The sequence below is a fragment of the Notamacropus eugenii genome, chromosome 1, assembly GCF_028372415.1.
Source record: "Notamacropus eugenii isolate mMacEug1 chromosome 1, mMacEug1.pri_v2, whole genome shotgun sequence".
Taxonomy (NCBI): Eukaryota; Metazoa; Chordata; class Mammalia; order Diprotodontia; family Macropodidae; genus Notamacropus; species Notamacropus eugenii.
Genome location: NC_092872.1, coordinates 486,085,690 through 486,107,864, shown reverse-complemented (window position 1 = coordinate 486,107,864; position 22,175 = coordinate 486,085,690). Strand labels below are relative to the sequence as shown.

General features: G+C 41.6%; 1 protein-coding gene across 11 annotated transcripts in view; it reads left to right on the top strand.

The window, feature by feature from the left end:
- The window catches only part of SARDH (sarcosine dehydrogenase), a 155,306-nt gene that overhangs the window by 18,656 nt on the left and 114,475 nt on the right, over positions 1–22,175 (top strand). For all 11 annotated transcript variants that reach the window (XM_072632878.1, XM_072632881.1, XM_072632875.1 and 8 more), the window contains 5 exons: positions 678–857; positions 2,522–2,645; positions 3,741–3,841; positions 10,861–10,965; positions 11,704–11,833. In XM_072632878.1, coding sequence (XP_072488979.1) covers positions 678–857; positions 2,522–2,645; positions 3,741–3,841; positions 10,861–10,965; positions 11,704–11,833 — 640 coding nt within the window. The remainder of the gene's footprint in view (positions 1–677; positions 858–2,521; positions 2,646–3,740; positions 3,842–10,860; positions 10,966–11,703; positions 11,834–22,175) is intronic.

Genomic DNA, 22,175 nt, shown 5'->3' with positions numbered 1-22,175 from the left:
CTCTCCTCTTTTTCCCTCTCTTCTCCCCCTCTACCCTCCTCTCTTTTTTCTCTCTCTGTCCCTCATTCCCATTCTCCTCTCTCTTTCCCCCCTGTCTATTTCTCTGTCTTTCCTTCCTTTGTCTCTGTCTTGCCTCTCTCTCATTCTCTCTCTTTTTATCTCTTCTTTCTTTCCTCCCTCCCTCCTCTTCTCCTCTCTTCCTCTTTCCTTTTTCCTTCCCTTCTCTCCCCTCCTTTTCTCTCTTTCAATACACACACACACACACACACAGACACAGAGAGAGAGAGAGAGAGAGAGAGAGAGAGAGAGAGAGAGAGAATTAAAGAACCCTACAAGACCAAATGTAACTAAGTATTAGGTACACACTGTAAAGCATTCAGAGAAGCAAGAGACTGATGTGGGTGGGAATAATTGGGGAAAGTGCTGAAGGGAATGGGATTTAGGCCAGTCCTTAAAGGAAAGGTAATATTTGGGAGTGTATGGGGAAGGTGGGAGTGCATTCCATGCTTCGAAACAAGCATGAACAAAAGGAGAATCTGGGGAGTGAATCTGGTGCATTGTTGAGTGGTGAGATGTCTGTGGTTAGGTTAGAATTCATTACAGGGACTAAGAAGAGGGGTCAGAGGTCTTCTTTGCGGGGTCTCAGAAGAACCTTTCTCTCTTTATCTTAACCCTAGCTTGGCAAAGCCTATGGGATAGAGTCTCATGTCCTGACTCCAGCAGAGACCAAGGCTCTATACCCACTGATGAATGTGGAGGATGTCTATGGCACCCTCTATGTCCCCCAGGATGGCTGCATGGAACCTGCAGGCACTTGTATAGCTCTCACCAGAGCAGCCACTGCCCGGGGAGCTCAGGTATGGATGGCGCTTGGGACATTGGGTGCTCCTATTCCTCAGGACCTTAGGGTCTCCTTATCACTCAAAAAAGAGCACTAGGTTCTGAGGCAGAACAAGGTTACATTCCTGCTTTACATTATGATATTTGGACAGGTTATTTAATTTCTTTGTGCTTCATTTACCTCCTCAAGAAAAGGAGTGATTGTGCTTTCCTTCTAAGAGAACCAGAGGGATTGGCAAGAGGACCTTGCTGACTTAAGCTAGGGAGCTAGGTGGCACCATGGCTGGAGTACTGGCTTTGAAGTCAGGAGTCAGAGTGATTTGGATTTGAAGGCATAGTCAAGTAGCTCCATTTGAATCCCAATGGGCTTTATCAAAGCCTGGTTTTCCAGAGCAATATTTCAAGAAATCATAAGTAAAAACTACATGAGACAAAGAGTTATTTATCCCAGTTAAAAAAGACCTGAACAATGATAGAATAAATAAATAGGGAAGGAAAAAATTTAGCCCCCAAACCCCAAGATACCTTGTAAAGCATAAGCGATCGAAATTTATATTCCTTTAAACAGAGCATCCACATGTAAGGGTATGACTCCGCACGTGGACCCAAATCACTCTAGCTCTCACTGATTGGTAAACAGTAGACCCCAGATGAAGCCTCACTTGCTCATTGTTTTGGGTTTGATGGCTCAAAGTGAGTGTAAATAGCAATTGTTTCTGTTCTGGTCAGAAGCTCTAAGGGTCTTTTCCACACTGATTCTTTTATGAATGCAAAATAGGCCATCTTTTACCTCAATTCTTACCTAGCCTTTAACTACTGACTGGGTGCTGCCTGAGACAAACTGAGACCTGGGAAAGACCTTAGCTTAAAAAGACCAAGGTCTCCCACTGCATCCAGGGCCATCCCCAGGCGTCCTGACCTATGTCTTGCCACTGAACTCTGCTGACTCTGGAGGAGAGAGTGGGGCTGATCACTTTGCACAGCCCTGCTTCACTCAAATCCAATTCACTTGCAAGTCAAGACAACATCTTCCTAATGTTAGTGGTCCTTGGTCCTCTTTGAGAACTAAGGATGAACAAGAAGAAGAAGTCAGGAAGATGAGTTCAAATCCTGCCTCAGTCACTTACTAGCTGTGTGGCCCTTGGCAAGCCACTTATCTTCTCTAAACCTCCATTTCCTCACTTGTGAAACGTGAAGATAATAGCACCTACCTCACAGGTTTTTGTGCTGATCCAACACAATAATGTATGAAAAGTGCTTTATAAACCTTTAGGTGCTATTTCTAAAAATGCTAATTATTTTTACTATTATTATTGATTATTGTTATTTTGAAGCAAAGAGCTGAGTAGCAAGTCTTGTATTCTTTTGTCTATCTCACCATAGAGCCAAGTGCTCCCCACCCCCAAACAAATGAACCTCTCTTTAAGCAAATTTGTTTCCGTTATAGAGAAATCAAAATGTAGATTTTTTTTCTCTTGATGCAACGAAAGGTTCACCTTTAGATATTTCACTGAATAAAAAAGATTTAATCCACAAATTTTGCTATTTACACAAAACAGGTAAGGGCCACAGAGATTATGTAAAGTAAAATACACTTACATTCTACCATTTGTCTTAAAGGGCCTGAATCCAGGGATGGAAATTTACCTTGTTTCATTCAAACGTATTTTTTGAACACCAGGTCATTGAAAACTGCCCTGTGACTGGCATTCAGGTGCGAACAGATGACTTTGGTGTACGGCGGGTGATGGCAGTAGATACTGACTATGGCTCCATCCAGACGCCCTGTGTGGTCAACTGTGCAGGTGAGAAGACCCAGACATCCACGCAGCTCTGTACTAGCCCTTCTTCAGGGTCTCTCCCTGGAGGAGGGTGAGGAGGCAAGGAGAAAAGAGAAGAGCCTCCACCCACTCCATAATGGTTGGCATACTCCCAAGGGTTTAGGCAGCCCCCAGGTCAGGCCCTCTGGGTCCTCAGCTTCTGCCCTTTGACTAAATTCAACCTTCACAGAACAAATCCCCTTAATAAAAGGATTTGTTCTGTAAAACTTGGACTCAGTCAGAAGGCCTCACCTGAGGACCTAGAGGGCCACAGGTGGCCTCCAGACCTCATGTTCCCCACCCCCATCCCAGGGTTTTCCTTTAAACCTTTTTACCTACATATCTTCATCTGGTATAATCGAAAGAGTAATTCCTCTGAAGTCAGGAGCCCGCCTGCAGTTTATTACCTGTGAGACCATGGGCAAATCCCTAGAACTTCATTTAAAAAAAAATTATTGCTTTAAAAAACCACTGCTGTCATTTCCCATGCAAAGAAATACAGTTAAGCAAAGCAAAGAGATGCATTTCTCACATCTGACAGCACAGTCCTCATTCAGCTCCTGTAGCCTCCACTTTTCTGTGGAGAGGAGGGAGATAGGCTTCATCAACTAGACCTCTGCAGTCCAGATTGGATCTGAGTTCTTAGGTCTTTTAGGATTATTTTCCATCGCATTATTGTAGCCATTGTGTAGGCTGTTCTCTTGGTTCTGTTTGCTTCCGTCTGTATCAGTTCATGCAAATCTTTTGAGTTACTCTAAAAGTTTCTCTTTTGAGTTGGGCCTTAATTTCCTCATCTCTAAAATAAGGGATCATAGAATCATAGATTGTAAGATGGTAGGGACCTTCAGGGACCCCTTACTTGATAGCTGAGGAAACTGAAGCAAGACTTTGCTAAGGTCACACAGATAGATAGTGAATAGATGAGTAGAGCTCCATGTTGGGTACTCTTTCCACTGCGCGTGGATTAGATGATATCTAACGTCCATTCCAGATCTAATTCTATGGTTCTTTGGTCTTGTGCTCTCTCTGCCTGAAGCCAGATTGTCAATGGTCTCTAATGGGTCTGTATTCTGCTCCCAGGTGTATGGGCGAGCATCTTGGGGAAGATGGTTGGAGTGAAGGTGCCACTCGTGGCCATGCATCATGCCTATGTGGTCACTGAGCGCATTGAAGGAATCCAGGTGAGCAGAGAAACTTGACGTAGTGGATAGAGCAATGGTTTTGGTTCTGTACACATTCAGATTCTTTCTCAGAGACTTACTGTGTGACTGGTGGAAGTGACTTAACCTCTCTCTACATCAGTTTCTTCATCGGTAAAATGGGGATAATAATAGCACCTACTTCCTAGGGTTGTGAGAATCAAATCAGATAATATATTCAAAGTGTTTTGCAAATCTCCAAGCACCATATAAATGTAAGTCAAAAGCAGAGATAATAACAAAAAGCAGATAATCTGAAATGTCTTTTTTCTATTTACCTTTGGAAAATGCATCATCTCTTCTTTTGGGAAAATAAGCAAAGGATAACTTTTTTTGTGTGATGACTTTTTGTGGAGCTAATGAAAGCCACGCTGATATGGAGTAGGACGCTGTGGTAAGCCAACATGGGATTCAAGACCTCCACTGTCTTACAAAAGAGATAAGCCAGCAAATTTAAGCCAACAGATATAAGTACATACTATGTGCCAGGCATTTGTATTCTGAGAATAAAAGAGAAAAATGAAACTATCCCTTTCTACAAAGAATTGACCTTTTGATGGGGAGAGGGAGTCTATGGAAGACTAAGGAAGTGAATAAGACAAGGGAGAGATTGTGGTATTCAAAGAATATTGATGTTGGGGGCGGGGGGAAGGGAGGTAATCTTTGGAGACCAAGGATGCTTTTATTCCCATTCATTCACAGAGGGAATGAATAACTGAAAGGTAAACCCAGCCTTATAGCAGCAAATTGGATAGATTCCTGAAATCATTTTAGGGACACCACTGTGTCTACATTCCAGTGAGCATGGCAACAGGTTCAGAATATCAGAGCCAATAGAGGTTTCCAGAAGATAAGATTGGGAGCGAGGAAGAAGACTAGATGCTGGAATATAAGAGGACCCAATTGCCCTCCAATGTTTCCCGATTTCTGTTCCTGGATCTAACCAGACTCAGGCACATGGGGCTTCCAAATACCTAGCAAGTGCTGGACTTGGCCTTTTGCTGTGAATTAGACTTCAGGGAGTGTGCTGGGGAGCACTGTCTCTTCTCTCAGTCAGCCACCAGGGGTCACACTTGGCCCGGCATTGGCCAGAAACACTTTGGCATGCAAGGGCATAACAGGGTAGAACTTTAAGACATATTACAAGATGGAGCTAGCTAGAACCGATGGAAGTACAATGATCAACTCAACACAAGGACAGTTTTCCTTGTATCTTTTTATGTTTTCCATTGACAGTTTATTTCCTGTAAGCCCCATAGAGTTAGTTTTAGGAAGTGGGTGGCTGCATTTTTATTGTCTGACATTTAGAATTGGTATTATTTAGGCCTCAACACTTCTCTTTTCAGAAATGAGTTGGACTGTGTTGTTAAGCGATGGTGATTCTAGTGATGGGGGACCATTTGTTAGGGATGCTGTCATTCATGGTATAGGTACAGGTCAGATGAGATCATCTCTGAAGTCCCTTCCAACTCTGAGGATCTGTGATTTTTTTTTTTTTTGTCATGGGATTCTGAAATGGAGCAAAGGGACCACTGGAATTCCAAATGTAGAAAGAAGACTTGCAGCTTCTCACTCCCACCACCACATTCTTGGATTTGCCTTTGAGTCTGAGACAAGACTACTTTGACCTGTGAATAAGTATTATTGTAGGACCTGCTTAATGTTGGCTTGGCCAAAGGGAGTAGAGGGATAGATTGTATAGAAGAAATTAAGCCAGTAATTAAGGCTAGGCCAGTTTTCCTATCCAAGTAGAAGCAAGGGTGCAAGATGACCAGACATTCTAACTTAAGTGAGAAAGTTGTGCTGTTCCTACTGTGTCCAGTTCCACGTTTTAGGATGGATATTTACAAACCAGATCATGTCTAGAGGAGGGTGACAAGGTTGGTGAGGATACTATAGACCAGGTCATATGAAAGAAGGCAGGGAGGGAGGAAAGAAGGAAGGAAAGAAAGACATAAGGAAGAAAAGAAAGAAAGAAGAAAAGATAAAAGGAAGGAAACAAGCATTATTAAGTGCTTACTACATACCAGGCAAAACTCAGTTGAAGGACTTGAGGACATTAGTCTAAAGAATAGGAGAATTAAGGTGGGTGGGAGGGTATTAACAAGTATTTGGATTGCTGTCATGTGAGAGAAATCCGATTTGTTCTTAGTCCAAGGAGGGCAATACTAGGATGATTAGTGATGGAAGGGGCCTATTTCTCCCACTGGTTTGTTGGTACATAATTGTTTCCCTGTTGTCTCTCCCACTGGATTGTAAGCTCCTTTAGGGCAGGGACTACTTTTTGCCTCTTTTTGTGTCCCCAGGGCTTAACACAACAGTAGACACCTAAATGTTTCTTGACTGATTGAAAGGTCATCTAGGTCAGTTCTATCATTTTGTAAAACCATTGGTGGTAGCTTCAGAGAGGTCAAGGGAAAAAGCTTTATTATAGTCAGAGCAAAAGAGATTTCCCTGCTTGGTTTGTCATCACTTGAGGTCTCAGAGCTAAGAACCTGGATGCCCTCTTGACCCCTTCTCCAAGTTGTTGTAGAACAGATTCTGGTAGAGGTGCTGTTTGGACTAATGACCTATAAAGTCCCTTCCAACAAGTATTGTATTTCTTTTCCTTGTCCCAGCAGATGCTAGAGGCAGGTCCGGTTCTATCCTGGGTCTCTCCTCTTCCCTTCTCCTTTCTTTGAAATGAATTGTGTGATTGTAAATTCCCAATTTATTCAATTATTCAATTATTATGCATCTGTGGTGCATAATAGTTGTTGAAGCTTTAAGGGAATAACTTAGGAAGAGTTAAGTCAGTCCACAAGCATTTATTACATACTTATTAGTAGCTGGGAATTGCTATAAGGGCTGCAGATAGAAAAACCCCCCAAAACATCCCTTTACAAATGAAGATTTTTGAGTTAGTCAGGTTGTTTCCTAAGAAACAGAGCTATAGTGAACTGTAAAGAACCACACAATCTTACACTCTATTGGTGGAGACAACATGGAAATAACAAGGGGATTTAGGGTATGTTTGGGGTTAAAATTGAAACTCCTAGGCTAGAATTCCCCTGGTATCCTTGCCCTAATGCCACAGCCTAAGGACTTAGTTTGGAGCTAGGGAAAATATTAAGAAGCAGCTAGGTGAGTCATATGCTAGAGCACTGGACTTGGAGTCTAAAAGCCCTGGGTTCAAATCCAAATACATTAGCTGTATGACTCTGAACAAGTCGCTTAACCTTGCTTTTCTCATTTATAAAACAGGGGATAAAAATAGCACATATCTCCCAGGATTGCAGTCAGGATCAAATGACACAGTGTTTGTAAAGTGCTTTGTAAACCTTAAAGTACCATGTAAATGCTAGGGATTGCTAGCTATTGAGTTCCCATCCTCACCTTTACTGTTGGTATAACTACAGTAATGGGAAGTGTCCAAGGACTCTCCAGAGGTTCCATTCACCAAAATAAAAAGAAACCATAACTATTTTATTATAGTATATGGTACTTACTATTATTCAGGGGGGAAATTGCCCAACAACCATGCCAGGCTGTCTAATGGGAAAAGCCCTCTAGGCCTCATCTGGGTCTGCTTACTGGCAGGTTGCCCTGGCAGGTGGTAGGCACAGCCCGTCATACATCCTGTCTGCTCCCCATCTGGACCTCCCAGAATCCAGGAGAACCTGGGGGCAACAGGGCTGGTGAGAAAGGCTATTAGCATTCAGCCAGCCACCTTTTGTTTCTCTCTCACTGTTTCTCCATCTGGGTGGGCAGAGTAGTGTTGAGGCTTAAATAAAGCCAATTCCACATCTCAAGCAATGGGAATTCAACCCACCCACTTCCTACAGTTAACTCTTGGGGCTTTTTGGAAATAAATCATTGATAGAACTCATGAGAAAGATACCAGGGATATGTGTGCCGACCAGCTCTATCATTCATCCATTTTCTCATTTGTTCCTGAGAAGTCAAATAGCAACCATGGTAGGTCTGGAGTACAATTGATAGGTTGGGTTAGGGCTGAGTAGCTATAGTGGTTAAGAGTAGAAGCATTTCATATTCTAGAGGGCAAAGGAATTAGGAAGCACCAGCAAATAGCTTTAAATATCGTATATTCCTCCTGAGCAAGCTAGATACCAATACTTTGGTATCAAGGACTAGCCTCATGAATCTGTCCAAGTCTCTGGGGCTCCCTTGGCTAGGAGGTCATTTTATTTTTATGTTTTTAGCATGTGCTATTAGGCCTAACACTGTGATAGACGCTGGTAGATGGCAAGACAAAAGAAATCATTCGTTATCAGTTGCCTTCAAGGACCTTGCAGTAAAAAGGAATGGGAGTATGTGGTCACTAAAGTTCCTTTCAGTGCTAATGTTTTATAGTCCCAGGGACTGGCAATCAAAAGAAACAGAAAATATTATTCCTGCCCTCAAGGAACTCACTATCTAGTTGGAAGTGTGGAGATGTACACATAAAAACAAATGAATGAACCTACTATGTGCAAAGCACCATGCTAAGCACAGGATATACATATTGATCTCTCTTCTCAAGGAGCTCACATTCTAAAGGAAGCCAACATGTGTAGAAGACTTCTGCTGAAAGTCAGATGGAAAAATCCCAGGATCCTTAGGGTACAGCAGCAAAGCAGACATCCGGGCTTCTTCTTTCACATCATTTCCATTGACGAAGTAATTTCTGTTTCTAATTTGACAAGGCCAAATGGCCGAGGATTTGGAGGCAAGAATGTTCCTTTCTGAGTCTTCTATAGATGTGGCTTTAGGACCAGCAGGAGCAGTTACCAGGCTGCATCTTCACAGGAGTTGCGTCCCAGGATGATGGCTGAGGGCACTGAATTATAAGAACTGCTGTTCCCCAGGCTCTTGGGTACAGTGTGCTAGGCTGACTCCATCAGGGTCTGATGAGGGATGGTGGTCAAGAGGTAGTGGCGGTGGTTTGGCTGCCTCCTGCTTCTCAGACTGCTTTGCTGCTCCAGCCAGGCTGGCTTACCTGTCCTGTGTATGTGATGCAAGGCAGTGGATGTAAAGAAATCAAGTTATACAAGGTAAGAGGAGCAAGAGATAGTCATAGACCAGGAAAGGTTCATGGAGAAGGTGGGATTTGAAGAATGAGTAGTGTTTGAAAGGGCAAGAAAGGAGGGGGCAGAACATTCCATGCTTTGGGGTAGGGGCTCAACAATGGAGAAAACAGGAAGACTCATGACAAGGAAGAGCCTCCCAGGAAGGGGGGGATAATCAGAGAGACCCAGAGGCAGTGCTGGCACAGTGCTTGACATATGCTGACACTGAACTTGATGGCTGATTGAGGCAGCAGGAAATTATGATTGCCTAGGAGAAAATAGCCTCTTTTGTCTTGGATGACAAACTGGGGTGGGGGGTGTGTAGGAGGAGGCAAGGAGGCTCAGAGGTACAGTCCTGGTTGTAACAGAGACAGGTTCTGGTTGTGTGAGTTCAGTTCAATAAACATCTGTTAGGTGCCAATTATGTATGACTCACTGTGTTAGGTAAAGGGCACACAAGGGTAAAAATAAAAGTCTCTTCCCTCAAGGAACTTAAACTCATTGGGTCAGGCAAGGGGAATACAACATGTACTCAAGTAAGTATATTTTAAATATATACAAAGTAATTTTCAGAGGGATAAAATATTAACAACTAGGGAACCAATCAATCAATCAACCAATGAGCATTTATTAAGCACTTACTATGTACCTAAGGCACTGTACTAGTACTTGGGGATATAAAGACAAAAGTGAAACAGTCCCTTGCCCTTAGGGAATTGATATTCTGTCAAGGAAACAGCACATGACACATACAGCCATAAATAAAATATTTGTGTCCAATTAGAGTTAATTACCCTACTCTTCAAGTCTCTCCAGCCCTATTCAATGTAAATGATAAGTGACTGCTGAATCAAACTCAATTATAGGTTTTAGATCAAGTAGGAAAAATCCTTGGAACTGGAATGACGTCGCCCAAGTGTGGTATGTGGGCCCACAATACTTGGTCATGCTGCAGTTATGAAGCAAGCTGAGTAGGGAATCACAGCAATTCAGTAAAACCCTTGAGGAGGAACTCCCTGGGGGGAAAGAAGAGTCCCTGAAATAATTTCCACTCATCATAGATAGATGCCCTTTCTCCCCATTAATGAGGATCCCATTAGGCAGGGTATAGTTTCTTTGTTGGGTTCCTTCTCTGTCCTTCTGTCCCAGTGTACACATTGCCACCAACTGAAGGCACAGGGACACGCCAGGGAAGAGTGAAGTTCAAAGTCTTCTGGACCCTGTTGCAGCTCACTAGGCTGGGGGGAAGAAAGGAGACCAAGGTCTAGGCTAATTCAGGGCTTCTTCCCTCCCAGGCAATTCTTTCCCCTGAGACTTCAATAGAACAGCATGCTGACTCTAGCCTCTCCAGTGCCTCCTTCTCAATATGCTTGAGAATTTACAGACAGCTCCTTGATCTTGACCAAATTTCCACTCCAGTTTCAAGGACTCACTCTAAAGCTTGTAATTGAGATTGCTTGATTGGGCATCTAATGGCTTATTTTAAAGAAGGTGAGATGACTTGACTAATACATCTATTTTATATATATATATATATATTGTTTTTTGAAGAAGTCACTACTAGCTAGGGAATGAGGAAAAAGGTTCATGTAGAAAGAAACAAAAATTCTAAGTGGAGGAGTAAGTCAAGACCAAGTGCATTTGAACTGGGAGAAGGAGAGAGCAGTCAGTATGAAGGGACAGAATTGAAATCAGGGATCTGGAAAGACCTCATACTATAAAGAAAGGGAGGTAGAGATTGAATACAACAGAGAGAGAGAGAAAGAGAGAGAGAGAGAGAGAGAGAGAGAAGAAGAAGAAGAAGAAGAAGAAGAAGAAGAAGAAGAAGAAGAAGAAGAAGAAGAAGAAGAAGAAGCATAGAGGATGTGTATATCATTTTCTTTCCCCTTTTCTTTCTTTCCTTCCAGGGTAGTAAGGCCTCTTTCCTTGTCTTTTTTCTTCTTTTTTTTTAAGAACATGCCCAATGTTCGGGATCACGATGCTTCCGTCTATTTCCGTCTCCAAGGGGATGGTCTGTCTGTGGGAGGATATGAGTCCAACCCAATCTTCTGGGAAGAGGTGAGTAACAATGGTAACAATGGCCTGAAGAGGGAAAGGGAGAAACCATCCTGATCTCCTTCTTAGCAAGGTCGAGAATAAGTGAGGATTAACTCTCAGTTTGCTTTGAACTCCTGACCCAAGACCAGAAAGCTGTGGACTTGCAACTAGTTCTCCAGCTTTGGTGGTGGCTACACTGAGCCATACACACTCTCTTGACTAATCCTCTTTTGAGAAAAATCACACACTTCTGAGGTGGCCAAGTTAAGGATCACAATCTCCGTATGGGGAGTAGAAAAAGCTGCATGAAACGGTCAAACAAACCCATTACCTAAACCTAATTAGTAGATCTGTTCTTTCCTTGATCTAGAGAACTCTCAGGTAAGGAAACTCCCTCTACTGATGGGGTGTGATCTTTTCTCTTCAATTTATAGTCAGAGTGTTACCTAGATCAACAAGATTAAGTAATTTGTGAGGGATTACAGTTAGTAAATCTCAGAAGTGGGGCTTGAAACCAGGTCTTCCTACCTCCAGAGTGAGCTTTCTGTCCATTGTAGTATGACCACCTTGCCTCATATCTCTAAATACTGAAACATGGGATAGCGGAGTCTCAAAGGAAGAAATCTGGGCTGAGATCTTCCTGTAACCACTGACTTCAGCCTCTTTTCTGTGATTACTTGTGACTTGCCTTTTAGCCTCAACCCTCCCTCTTCTAGTGACTGAAACGTACCTTTCCCAAGACCCATCTTGCTTCTGCAGGTATCTGCTAAGTTTGCCTTTGGACTTTTTGACCTGGACTGGGATGTGTTTACCCAGCACATCAAAGGTGCCATCAACCGAGTTCCAATACTGGAGAAAACAGGGATCAAATCTACTGTCTGTGGTCCTGGTAAGTTCAGCTGTTTCTTTAAGGTTGGAAGAAAGTGGGGTTAGTCTTGGAACAGAGTTTTTCTCACCTGAGTGACCTTGGTCAAGTAATGTAGCCACTCTGTGCCTCGGTTTCTTCATCTATAAAATGAATAATAATCATAATCATAATAATTCCTCCCTTGCCTAGGGTTATTATGAGGATGAAATGAAATAATAGATCTATGATATTTTTAATTGAATTATTTTATTTGTTTTCAGTGTTCGACAATCACTTCCATATATCTTAGATTTTTTTCCACTCCCTCCACCTCATTCCTCCCTCCCTGAGATGGTGTACAATCTTATATAGGTTCTACACATACATTCCTATTAAATGCATGTTGCATAGAAGAATTAAAATGAATGGGAGAAACCATGAAACAAAACAAAACAAAACACAATACAAAAGAAAATGGTTTTTTTCTGTCTGTGATCCAGTTCCATAGTTCTTTCTCTGGATGTGGAAGTTCTTTCTCTGGAAGTTCACTGGAAATTTTTTAAGTCCATGCATTTCAATGAAGTACTAAGTCTACCAGAAAAATTCCTCACATGCTGTGGTTGTTGTTGTGTACAAAGTTCTTCTGGTTCTGCTCCCTTCATTCAGCATCAGTTCACAGAAGTCTTCCTGTTCATCATTTCTTATAGCACAATAGTATTCCATTACATTCATATACCACAACTTGTTCAGCCATTCCCCAATTGATGGACATCCCCTTGATTTCCAGTTTTTGGCCACCACAAAGAGAGCTGCCATAAATATTTTTGTACATGTGGGACCCTTTCCCATTTCTACAATCTCTTTGGGATAGAGTCCCAGAAGCGATATTGCTGGGTCAAAGGGTATGCACATTTTTGTATCCCTTTGGGCATAGTTCCAAATTGCTCTCCAGAATGGATGAATCAGCTCACAGCTCCACCAACAATGAATTAGTGTTCCAACTTTCCCACATCTTCTCCAACATTATCACTTCCTGTTAGCCAATCTGATAGGTGTGATGTGGTACCTCAGAGTTGTTTTGATTTGCATCTCTCTAATCAATAGTTATTTAGAACATTTTTTATATGATTATAGATAGCTTTAATTTCTTCCTCTGAAAATTGCCTGTTCATATCCTTTGACCATTTGTCAATTGGGGAATGACTTGTATTCTTGTAAATTTGACTCAGTTCTCTATACATTTTAGAAATGAGGCAATTATCACAGACACTAGTTACAAAAATTCTTTCCCAGTTTTCTGCTTCCCTCCTAATCTTGGTTGCATTGGGTTTGTTTGTGCAAAAACTTTTCAATTAGATGTAATCAAAATTATCCATTTTGTACTTCATAATGTTCTCTATCTCTTGTTTGATCATAAATTTCTCCATTCTCCATAAATCTGACAAATACAGTATTCCTTGCTCCCCTAATTTGTTTATAGTGTCACTTGTTACACCTAGATATTATATCCATTTGGACTTTATTCTTGCACACGGTGTCAGGCATTGATCTATGCCCAATTTCTGCCACACATCCAGTTTTCCCAGCAAGTTTTGTCAAATAGTGAGTTCTTATCCCAGAAGCTGGGGTCCTTGGGTTTATCAAACAGTAGATTGCTATATTCATTGACTGCTGTTTCTTGAGTACCTATTTTATTCCACTGGTCTACTCCTCTGTTTCTTAGTCAATGCCAAATGGTTTTGATGATTGCTGCTTTATAATACAATTTGAGATCTGGTAGGGCTAGGCCACCATCCCTAGCATTTCTTTTCATTAGTTCCCTTGATATTCTTTTTGAACCTCAGGTTCTATAGTTTTTTTTAAATTAAATTATTTTATATCTATTTTTATAATTATATCTATTTATTATATTATTATACATAAACATTATTTTATGTATAAATATATGATTATATATTATTTATATATAAATATATTATTATAATTTTATAAATTATTTTATATCTATTAAATAATAGACATATTTTTAAAAATAAAGTTGATTATACATATGAGAGAATTAGGGTTATTCTTCTCCCAGCAGGGACAGAGGTTGTTTTTGTCTGGGGTCTGCTTCCATGTGGAGGTAGCAACAAAGAACCAAGACAGCAGCAAGAACACCTTTAAAAAGAGGTCTTCTCCCCAGCCCAAGTGTTCCTGTGCCCTGATTCGCCTCCTTTCCCTGGCCTCTGGGGAGAACTGAAGGAGCTGGAAACAGACGTGGGATGTAAACAGAATGAGCTCAGCTCCTAAAATACTCCCATCTTGAATTTATATATAGCCCCTTTTTCTCTACCCCTCCCCCTAAATATTCATGTGGGCCACCTCACTGAGGTGGGTGAGAGCAGGGAGGCTACTCCCCTTTTACAAGGGAAGAAACTGAGGCTAAGAGCAGTGATTTCCCCAAAGTGACAACTTCAGCCCAGCCTTGTGTTAACTAGGACAGCAGCTATTCAAATAGAAGGAAGCTGGATCTGCCACATTTCCTTTAGAACAAAGGAATTTCAGAGATCAATTAGTCTAGATCCCTCCATTTTACACAGGAGGAAACTGAGACTCAAGGAGACAAATGACTTACTTGAACTCACCTAGGTAGTAATAAAACTTTTTTTTTTTATTAAACTTTTAACATTTATTTTCACACAATTTTGGGTTACAAGTTTTCTCCCCCTTTTTCCCCCTCCCCCCCCAGACCCAAGTTTTCTAATTGCCCCTGTGACCTATCTGCTCTCTCCTCTATCCTCCCTCCCTGCCCTTGTCTCCATCTTCTCTTTTGTCCTGTAGGGCCGGATAGCTTTCTTGACCCCTTAACCTGTATTTCTTGTTACCCAGTGGTAAGAACATTACATTTGATCCTAACACTTTGAGTTCCAACTTCTTTAGCTCCCTCCCTCTCTACCCCTTCCCCTTGGAAGACAGGCAGTTCAATATAGGCCATATCTGTTTAGTTTTGCAAATGATTTCCATACTAGTTGTGTTGTATAAGACTAACTATATTTCCCTCCATCCTGTCCTGTCCCCCATTACTTCTATTTTCTTATGGTCCTTTCCCTCCCCATGAGTGTCGACCTCGTATTGCATTCTCCTCCCCATGCCCTCCCCTCTATCCTCCCCCCCATCCTGCTTGTGCCCCTGTCCCCCATTCTCCTGTATTATGAGATAGGTTTTCCTATCAGAATGAGTGTGCATTATATTCTTTCCTTTAGTGGAATGTGATGAGAGTAGATCTCATGTTTTTCTCTTGCCTCCCCTCTTTATCCCACCACTAATAAGTCTTTTGCTTGCCTCTTTTATGAGAGATAATTTGCCCCATATAACTTCTCCCTTTCTCCTCCCAATATTTCTCTCTCACTGCTTGATTTCATTTTTTTTTTTTTTAGTATATGATCCCATCCTCTTCAATTCACTCTGTGCACTCTGTCTCTATGTATGTGTGTGTGTGTGTATGTGTGTGTGTGTGTACTCCCACCCAGTGCTCAGATACTGAAATGTTTCAAGAGTTATAAATATTGTCTTTCCATGTAGGAATGTAAACAGTTCAACTTTAGTAAGTCCCTTATGATTTCTCTTTGCTGTTCGCCTTTTCATGGTTCTCTTCATTCTTGTGTTAGAAAGTCAAATTTTCTTTCCAGCTCTGGTCTTTTCATCAGGAAAATTTGAAAGTTCTCTATTTCATTGAAAGACCATTTTTTCCCCTGAAGTATTATACTCAGTTTTTCTGGGTAGGTGATTCTTGGCTTCAGTCCTAGTTCCTTTGACTTCTGGAATATCCTATTCCATTCCCTTCTATCCCTCAATGTAGAAGGTGCCAGATCTTGTACTATCCTGATTGTATTTCCACAATACTTGAATTGTTTCTTTCTAGCTGCTTGCAATATTTTCTCCTTCACCTGGGAATTCTGGAATTTGGCCACAATGCTCCTAGGAGTTTCTCTTTTTGGATCTCTTTCATGCGGTGTTCTGCGGATTCCTTGAATATTTATTTTGCCTTCTGGTTCTAGAATCTCAGGGCAGTTTTCCTTGATAATTTCGTGGAGGATGATGTCTAGGCTCTTCTTTTGATCATGGTTTTCAGGTAGTCCCAGAATTTTTACATTGTCTCTCCTGATTCTATTTTCCAGGTCAGTTGTTTTTCCAATAAGATATTTCACATTATCTTCCATTTTTTGAATCTGTGCGGTATGTTCTGAGATATCTGTCTTTCTCGAAAAGTCCAAAGCTTCCATCTGTACCATTCCAGATCTGAGAGATCTATTTTCTTCAGTAAGCTTTTGAATCTCCTTTTCCATTTGGTTAATTCTGCTTTTGAAAGCATTCTTCTCCTCATTGGCCCCTTGCACCTCCCTTGCCAGCTGAGTTAGGCTAGTTCTCAAGGTGCCAATTTCTTCAAGATTTTTTTGGTTCTCCTTTAGGAGGGAGCTGATCTGTTTTTCATGCTTCTCCCTTCTCCCTCTCATTTCCCTTCCCAGTCTTTCCTCCATCTCTCTAACTTGATTTTCAAAATTCCTCTTGAGCTCTTCCATGGCCCGAGCCCATTGGGTGGGCTGGGACACAGAAGCCTTGATTTCTGTGTCTTTGCCTGACGGCAAGCGTTGTTCCTCCCCATCAGAAAGGAAGGGAGGAAGTTTTTTTTCTCCGATAAAGTACCCTTCAATAGTTTTATTTCTTTTCCCTTTTCTTGGCATTGTCTCCACCTAGTGGCCTGACCTCTGAATGTTCTCCTCACACCCACCTCGCCTCCTGGTCCTCCCAGCCAGCATTTGGGGACTGATATTCAAATGCTGCTTCCTGCCTTAGGATTTTTGGCGGGGGCAGGGCTGCTATTCAGTGTGAGAATTAAGTTCAGGTGCTGAGGTCAGGGGCAGGGCCGCCTCTCTGGCTCAATTCCCTCAGGAGGTTTATGCACAGACCTTCCACAATGGATCCAGGCTTCCGCCCATTTGGGGAGCCCCCATCCGCAGCCGCCTCTCAGCCCCCACCTCCCGGGGGGGCCCGAGCCATGGGGGCACCTCACTCCCCTCTCAACCCGCCAAAGAGACTCTCTCACCTACCCCTGTCAGTCACCTGTTGGTGGGGGGCCCGTGCAGCTGCTGAAGATCCCGCCTCCGGATCCCTCTCAGAACTGTGTCTCTCGGAGCCGCGGCCGCCGTCACTGCTGCAGGTCCAGGCTGGGCACCGTGTCTGCAGCGCGACGGACCTTTTGCGAGAGGTTTGCAGGTCCCTCTGTGGGTGGGGGGACCTGCGTGGCCGCTGGAGACTCTGTCCCGCAGCCCTCTTGGATCTCTTTCTCACGGTGTCGCTGCCGCAGCAGGGCTGCTCTCCTCTTCCCGCTCCGTCGCGCGGCGCGAAGGACCCCCCGCAAGAGGTTTGCAGGTCTCTCCGGAACAGAAATCTCCCTCGCTCCAATATTCCGTGGTCTCTGGGTGCAGAATTCGCCCTGGGATAGTCCCCTCTGCCGTTCTGTGGTTTGTGGGTCAGTAATAAAACTTTTGACTTGAAGCCAGGTCCTCTGCCTCTAAATCCTGTTCTCTTAACACTGTGTCTTGCTGCATTATGATAAAAACAATAGAAAAGTGCCTTATAAACCTTGTATCATTGGATCCTCACAACAATTCTGGGAAATAGGTACTGTTTTTAATCCCAATTTTTCAATCAGGGAAACTGAGGCAGGCAGAGGTGAAGTGATTTGCCTAGGATCACACAGTCAGAAAGGATCTGAGGCTGGATTTGAACCCTGGATTTCCCCAATCTGTCAGGGGCTCTTTCCATCATATCATCTAGTGGCCTCTGCCTGTGGTCCTTTCCTCCCCCTTTCAGAAATCTTCCATATCTTTCTTTCTTTTTAAAAAATTTTTAAAATCTATTTTTAGATTACAACATTCATTTCCACAAAATTTTGAGTTCCAATTTTTCTCCCCTTCTCTCCTCTCCCCCCACCCCATAACACCTTGCATTCTGATTACCCCTTCCCTCAATGTGCCCTCCCTTCTATCACACCCCACCCTTCCCTTATCCCCATCTTCTCTCTTTTCTTGCAGGGCAAAATAGATTTCTATACCCCATTACCTGTATTTCTTATTTCCCAGTTATATGCAATAATAATTCTCAACATTCGTTTCTCATACTTTGAATTCCAACTTCTCTCCCTTCCTCCTTCCCCACCCATCCCCAATGAGAAGGCAAGCAATTCAATACAAGCTACATATGTGTTGTTTTGCAAAAGACTTCCATAATAGTTATGTTGTATAAGACTAACTATATTTCCCTCCATCCTACCCTGTCCCCTCTTTATTCTCTTGTCTCATTTGACCTTGTCCCTTTCCTAAAGTGTTTACTTCTAGTTTCTCCCTTCTCCCATTTGCCCTCCCTTCTCTCATGCCCCTCACCCCACTTGTCCCCTTCTCCCCTACTTTCCTGTAGTGTAAGATAGATTTTCATACCAAATTTAGTGAGCATGTTATTCCTTCCTTGAGCCATATGTGAAGAGAGTAAGCTTCACTTTTCCCCTCTCATCTCCTTCTTTTTCTCCTCTATTGAAAAAGATTTTTGTTAACTCTTTTATGAGTGATAATTTGTCCCATTCCATTTCTCCCTTTCTTCTCACAATATATTCCTCTCTCACCCCTTAATTTTATTTTTTTATAGATATCATCCCTTTGGGTTCAACTCAACCTGTGCTCTCTATCTATGTGTGTATGTGTGTGTGTGTGTGTGTGTGTGTGTGTGTGTGTGTGTGTAAAATCCCTCCACCTACCCAAATACTGAGAAAAGTCTCAAGAGTCACAATATTTTCTTTCCATGTAGGAATGTAAACAGTTCAGCTTTAGAAAGACCTTTATGATTTCTCTTTCCCATTTAGCTTTTCATGCTTCTCTTGATTATTGTGTTTGAAAGTCAAATTTTCTCTTCAGTTCAGGTCTTCTCATCAGGAATGCTTGAAAGTCCTCTATATCATTGAATGACCATTTTTTCCCTTGAAGTATTATACTCAGCTTTGCTGTGTAGGTGATTCTTGGTTTTAATCCCAGTTCCTTTGACTTCTGAAATATCCTATTCCAAGCCCTTCAATCTCTTAATGTAAAAGTTGCCAGATCCTGTGTTATCCTGATTGTATTTCCACAATACTCAAATTGTTTCTTTCTAGCTGCTCACAGTATTTTCTCCTTGACCTAGGAACTGAAATTTGGCCACAATGTTCCTAGGAGTTTCTCTTTTTGGATCTCTTTCAGGAGGTGATTGGTGGATTCTTTCAATATTTATTTTGCCCTCTGGTTCTAGAATATCAGGGCAGTTTTCCTTGATAATTTCATGAAAGATAATGTCTAGGCTCTTTTTTGGATCATGGATTTCAGGTAGTCCCATAATTTTTAAATTGCCACTCCTGGATCTATTTTCCAGGTCAGTTGTTTTTCCAATGAGATATTTTGCATTATCTTCTATTTTTTCATTTTTTTGGTTTTGTTTTGTAATTTCTTCATTTCTCATAAAGTCATTAGTTTTCCTCAGCTCCACTCTCATTTTTAAAGAACTATTTTCTTCAGTGAGCTTTTGAAGCTCCTTTTCCATTTGGCTAATTCAGCTTTTTAAAGCCTTCTTCTCCTCATTGACTTTTTGGACCTCTTTTTCCAATTGAGTTAGCCTATTTTTCAAGGTGTTATTTTCTTCAGCATTTTTTGGGGTCTCCTTTAGCAAGCTGTTGACTTGCTTTTCAAGCTCTTCCATGGCCTAAGCCCATTGCACATTCATTTTGGAGGTACTGGATGCATAAACCTTGACTTCCTCTGACAGTATGCATTGTTCTTCCTCATCTGAAAGGATGGAAGGAAATATCTGTTCACCAAGAAAGTAACCTTCTATGATCTTATTTTTTTGCCCTTTTTTGGGCATTTTCCCAGTCAGTTACTTGACTTCTGAATCCTTTGTCAAGAAGAGGGTCCTAGTGCTCCTCCTCACCCCAGGACTGTGCTCAGGGTTGAGATTCAGACCAGCTGCTCAATTCCCCCAGGGACTTTAGGTGGAGTGCTTTACAGATGGATGCTGCCCCTACTGCCACCTCCTGGGGCCCATGCTGGGGGGGAGCCCTGATCTCCTCTTGCCCAGCTGGGAAAGCCCTCTCACTGACCTTTGAAGCATTCTTTTTTTTTATTTTTTTTATTTTTTATTTTTTTATTTTTTTAATGTTTAACAATCACTGCCATACAATTGCGATTTTATCCCTCCCCACCCACCCCCCACTACCTCCCTCCCTCCCCACGACTGCATACAATTCTGTATAGATTCTACATATACTTTCCTATTGAGTATATTTTCACTATAGTCATGCTATGTAGTCAGACTAAGATAAATGAAAGAATCCGTATAACAAATCAGAACATGATACACAAACAGATACACATACACAAACATGATCTGCTACATTATGTGAGTGACTTCCATATTTCTCTCTCTGAGTGTGGAAGGCATTTTGCCTTGAGGTCCACCATTGGGATTTTTTTTTTTTTTCAGAAGTTCTTGTGTTATTACAAAAATCTAAGTCTACCAGAAAAAGCTCTCACACACTGTGGTCGTTGCTGTGCATAGAGTTCTCCTGGTTCTGCTCCTTTCACTCAGCATCAGGTCATATAAGTCCTTCCAGGCCTCTCTGAAGTCTTCTTGTTCATCATTTCTTATGGCACAATAGTACTCCATTACATTCATATACCATAATTTATTCAGCCATTCCCCAATTGATGGACATCCCCTTGACTTCCAGTTTTTGGCAACTACATAGAGTGCTGCTATAAATATTTTTGTACATGTGGGACCCTTTCCCATTTTTATGATCTCTTGGGGATATAGTCCTAGTAGCGATATTGCTGGGTCAAAGGGTATGCACATTTTTGTAGCCCTTTGGGCATAGTTCCAAATTGCTCTCCAGAATGGTTGGATGCGCTCACAGCTCCACCAACAATGAATTAGTGTTCCAACTCTCCCACATCCTCTCCAGCATTTATCATTTTCTTGTTCTGTCATGTTTGCCAATCTTATAGGTGTGATGTGGTACCTCAGAGTTGTTTTGATTTGCATCTCTCTAACCAATAGTGATTTAGAGCATTTTTTCATATGATTATAGATAGCTTTAATTTCTTCCTCTGAAAATTGCCTGTTCATATCCTTTGACCATTTATCAATTGGGGAATGACTTGTATGATTATACATTTGGGTCAGTTCTCTATATATTCTAGAAATGAGGCCTTTATCCCCGAGCTTAGCTGTGAAAATTTTTTCCCAATTTACTACATCCCTCCGGATTTTGGTTGCATTGGGTTTGGTTGTGCAAAAACTTCTCAGTTTAATGTACTCAAAGTTATCCATTTTGCATTTCATAATGCATTCTATCTCTCCTTTAGTAAAGAATTCTTCCCTTCTCCATAGATCTGATAAATACACTATTCCTTGCTTCTCCAGTTTATTCATGGTATCAGTCTTTATACCTAAATCATGTACCCATTTGGACTTTATTCTTGTGTACGGTGTCAGGTATGGGTCTATGCCTAATTTCCGCCACACTGTTATCCAGTTTTCCCAGCAATTTTTGTCAAACAATGAGTTCTTATCCCAGAAGCTGGGGTCCTTGGGTTTATCAAACAGAAGGTTGCTATATTCCTTGCCTACTGCATCTTCAGTGCCAAGTCTATTCCACTTGTCTACCTCTCTGTTTCTTAGCCAATACCAAGTGGTTTTGATAATTGCTGCTTTATAGTACAGTTTAAGGTCTGGTAGCGCTAGGCCACCTTCCCAAGCATTTCTTTTCATTAGTCCCTTTGATATTCTGGACCTTTTGTTTTTCCAAATGAATTTTGATATTATTTTATCCAGCTCTAGAAAATAATTGTCTGATAGTTTAATTGGTATGGCACTAAATAAGTATATTAATTTGGGTAGAATTGTCATTTTTATTATATTAGCACGGCCTACCCATGAGCAACTAATGTTTTTCCACTTACTTAAATCTGACTTTATTTGTGCAAAAAGTGTCTTGTAATTGTGTTCATATAGTCCCTGGGTTTGTTTTGGCAGGTAGACTCCTAAGTATTTTATACTGTCTACCCTAACTTTAAATGGGATTTCTCTTTCTATCTCTTGCTGTTGAACTTTGTTGCTAATATATAGGAATGCAGAGGATTTGTGTGGGTTTATTTTGTACCCTGCAACTTTGCCAAAGTTGTTTATTAATTCAAGTAATTTTTTACTTGAATCTCTGGGATTCTCTAGGTAAATCATCATATCATCTGCAAAGAGTGATAACTTAGTTTCTTCTTTGGCTATTCTAATTCCTTGAATATCTTTATCTTGTCTAATTGCT